The sequence below is a fragment of the Penaeus japonicus genome, unplaced genomic scaffold (genome assembly GCF_977035675.1).
Source record: "Penaeus japonicus unplaced genomic scaffold, GWHDUDI00000001_assembly GWHDUDI00000035, whole genome shotgun sequence".
Taxonomy (NCBI): domain Eukaryota; kingdom Metazoa; phylum Arthropoda; class Malacostraca; order Decapoda; family Penaeidae; genus Penaeus; species Penaeus japonicus.
The window spans coordinates 29,537,340-29,539,839 of NW_028234437.1; the positions used below are offsets into that span (position 1 = coordinate 29,537,340).

The window sequence follows — 2,500 nt, forward strand, 5'->3', positions numbered from 1 at the left end:
ATGTTAATAGTAAGACCGATGAAAATAATAACAATGATATTAATCACAACAATTATAATGAATATGACGATATTTTCTGTCATCACAATCATCTATTTAATACAATTTCAACGAACATATATGGAGGAAAATTTCCATTTTATTGCATTTTTTTTTTTTTTTCTTTTTTTTCATCCGTGAAGGTTTTGCGGCCGTGATAAGAGTGTGCATAGGGATTTCAGCCTAATACACGGGTGAAATAGGGCGTAAAATCGGTCGTTGTTTCTCTAATCTGCTTAGGGTGCGGTTGCCTTGTGCATGATTTTTATTTTTCATTTTTTTTTTTTTTTTACGTTTTGTAGGAGGGGTGGTGGTATGGGTAGAGGCGGTATTGTGATTTTTTTAAATTGTGTTCGTGTGTGTGTGTGTGTGTGTGTGTGTGTGTGTGTGTGTGTGTGTGTGTGTGTGTGTGTGTGTGTGTGTGTGTGTGTGTGTGTTTTGTATTTCATATATGTCTGTTTTTAGGGATGTCTGTGTCAAACATGTTCAATATAGCAGGTTATTCATATGTAAATGAACACACAAACAAACACAGATACAAACAAATACACTTCCGACAAACTTATTCAAATACACACACAAAAAAGAAAAACAAGAAAAAAAACAAAACAAAACAAAACAAAAAAAATCAGGTAATATAACCAAAAATAAAGTAAGACATTTTGATTCACTTTCTCTTTCTCCCTCTCCCTCTTTCCCTCCTTCCCTCTCTCCTTCTCTCACTCCCTCCTTCCCTCTCTCCTTCTCTCACTTCCTCCTTCCCTCCTTCCCCCTCCCAATCTCCCCCTCTCTCCTCCCTCTCCCAATCACCCTCTCCATCCCTCCCCCTCCCCCTCTTCCCCCTCTCCTTCCCTTCCCAATCCCCCTCCCTCTCCCTCCCTCTCCCCCTCTCCCTCCCTCCCTCAACCTCCCCCTCCCTCTCCCTCCCCATCTCCCTCTCTCCCCCCCTCCCCCTCTCCCTCTCTCCCCCCCTCCCCCTCTCCCTCTCTCCCCCCTCCCCCTCCCTCCCTCCCACCCTCACCCCCCTCCCAATCTCACTCTCCCACCCCCTCCTTCCCTCCCCCTCCCCCTCTCCCTCACCCACCTTCCCTCCCCCTCCCTTTCTTCCCCTCCCCCACCTTCCCTCCCCCTCCCCCTCAGGTGAGCGTGTTCGACCAAGCCCTGATCAACGAGGGTCGAGTGCAGTACGTTGAGATCGGGACCAACGTGACGTCAGACCACTTCGTTTTCGACGTCACCAACGGCATCTCGAGCCTCTCACGACTCGTCTATAATATTCAGGTGAGTTGTGGTTGTTGTGGGTTGTTGTGGGGTTGTTTTTGGTATAGATGTGACTTATGATAATACTTTTTTTTATTGTTTGTTGATGGTAACTGAAAAAAAAAGATTAAAATGGGGTTGTTGTTGTTGTTGTTGTTTGTATAGATGTGACTTATGATAATACTTTTTTTGTATTTATTTGTTGATAGTAACTGAAAATGAATCATTAAAAGAAAATAAAGAGAAAATAAATATCATTTACCCAATCAGACATTTATATTTGTATTTTGCTTAGAATTGTTTAACTCTTTATTCATGCTATAATGGACGGTGATGATGATAATGATGATAATTAGTATTGGTGTGAGAAGGAATGACAGTTCTAGTTGTGGTAGTATGTTGGTGGTAGCGATAGTGATATTATTAGTATAAGCAATAGCAATAGAAGCAGGTGGAAGGAATAGTGGTAACAGTCATTGCAGAAGTAGTTGCATGCAGTCCTACCTTTTAAAAAACTGAACCACCGAATGAAAAAAAAACATGACGTGACGTGACCCATAAACAAATTTATCAACTTAAAAAAAAAATGCTCGGTCTGTCACCATAAACAAAATCGTCACTTAAAAACCACATGGTAGACGTGACTCATAAGCAAAATTATCACTTAAAAAAAATGCTCGGTCTATCACCATAAACAAAACCGTCACTTAAAATTTTAAAACCACCACCACCAACAGAAAACGGTACTCAACCACATCCACCTTCTTTTCCTTTAGCTAACACACAACAAACACACCCTCACGCCCACCTCTCATTCATCCCCCCCCCTTCCCCCCTCTCTCTCTCCCCCGGAACAGGTAATCCCAAAGACCATCTACCTGTCGGCCGGAGCTCTGCACGTGGACGAGGGCTCCCAGACCATCGTCACCATGGACGTGGTACAGGTGCTGACGGAGTATTATACCGACAAGATCAAGCAGTACCTGGTGGCGAGACAGCCGGCGGCGGGACAGCTGGAACTCGCGTCTCGCCCCGGGCTGAGGGTCGAGGCATTCACGCCCTTACAGCTCGAGCAGGGACTCATCTCGGTGGGTGGTGGGGAGGAAGAGGCTGAGAACGAGAAAGGAGAGAGGAGAAAGATTGTGAGATATATGTACGCACGGATACGGATACGTACACAGACACGTAAACACACACGCAC

General features: G+C 44.4%; 1 protein-coding gene across 1 annotated transcript in view; it reads left to right on the forward strand.

Moving 5' to 3' along the window:
* Positions 1–2,500, forward strand: part of kon (chondroitin sulfate proteoglycan 4-like protein) — a 103,933-nt gene that overhangs the window by 92,513 nt on the left and 8,920 nt on the right. Inside the window, exons 14-15 of the mRNA XM_086531309.1 lie at positions 1,180–1,320; positions 2,157–2,387. Of these exons, the coding sequence (XP_086387435.1) occupies positions 1,180–1,320; positions 2,157–2,387 (372 nt within the window). The remainder of the gene's footprint in view (positions 1–1,179; positions 1,321–2,156; positions 2,388–2,500) is intronic.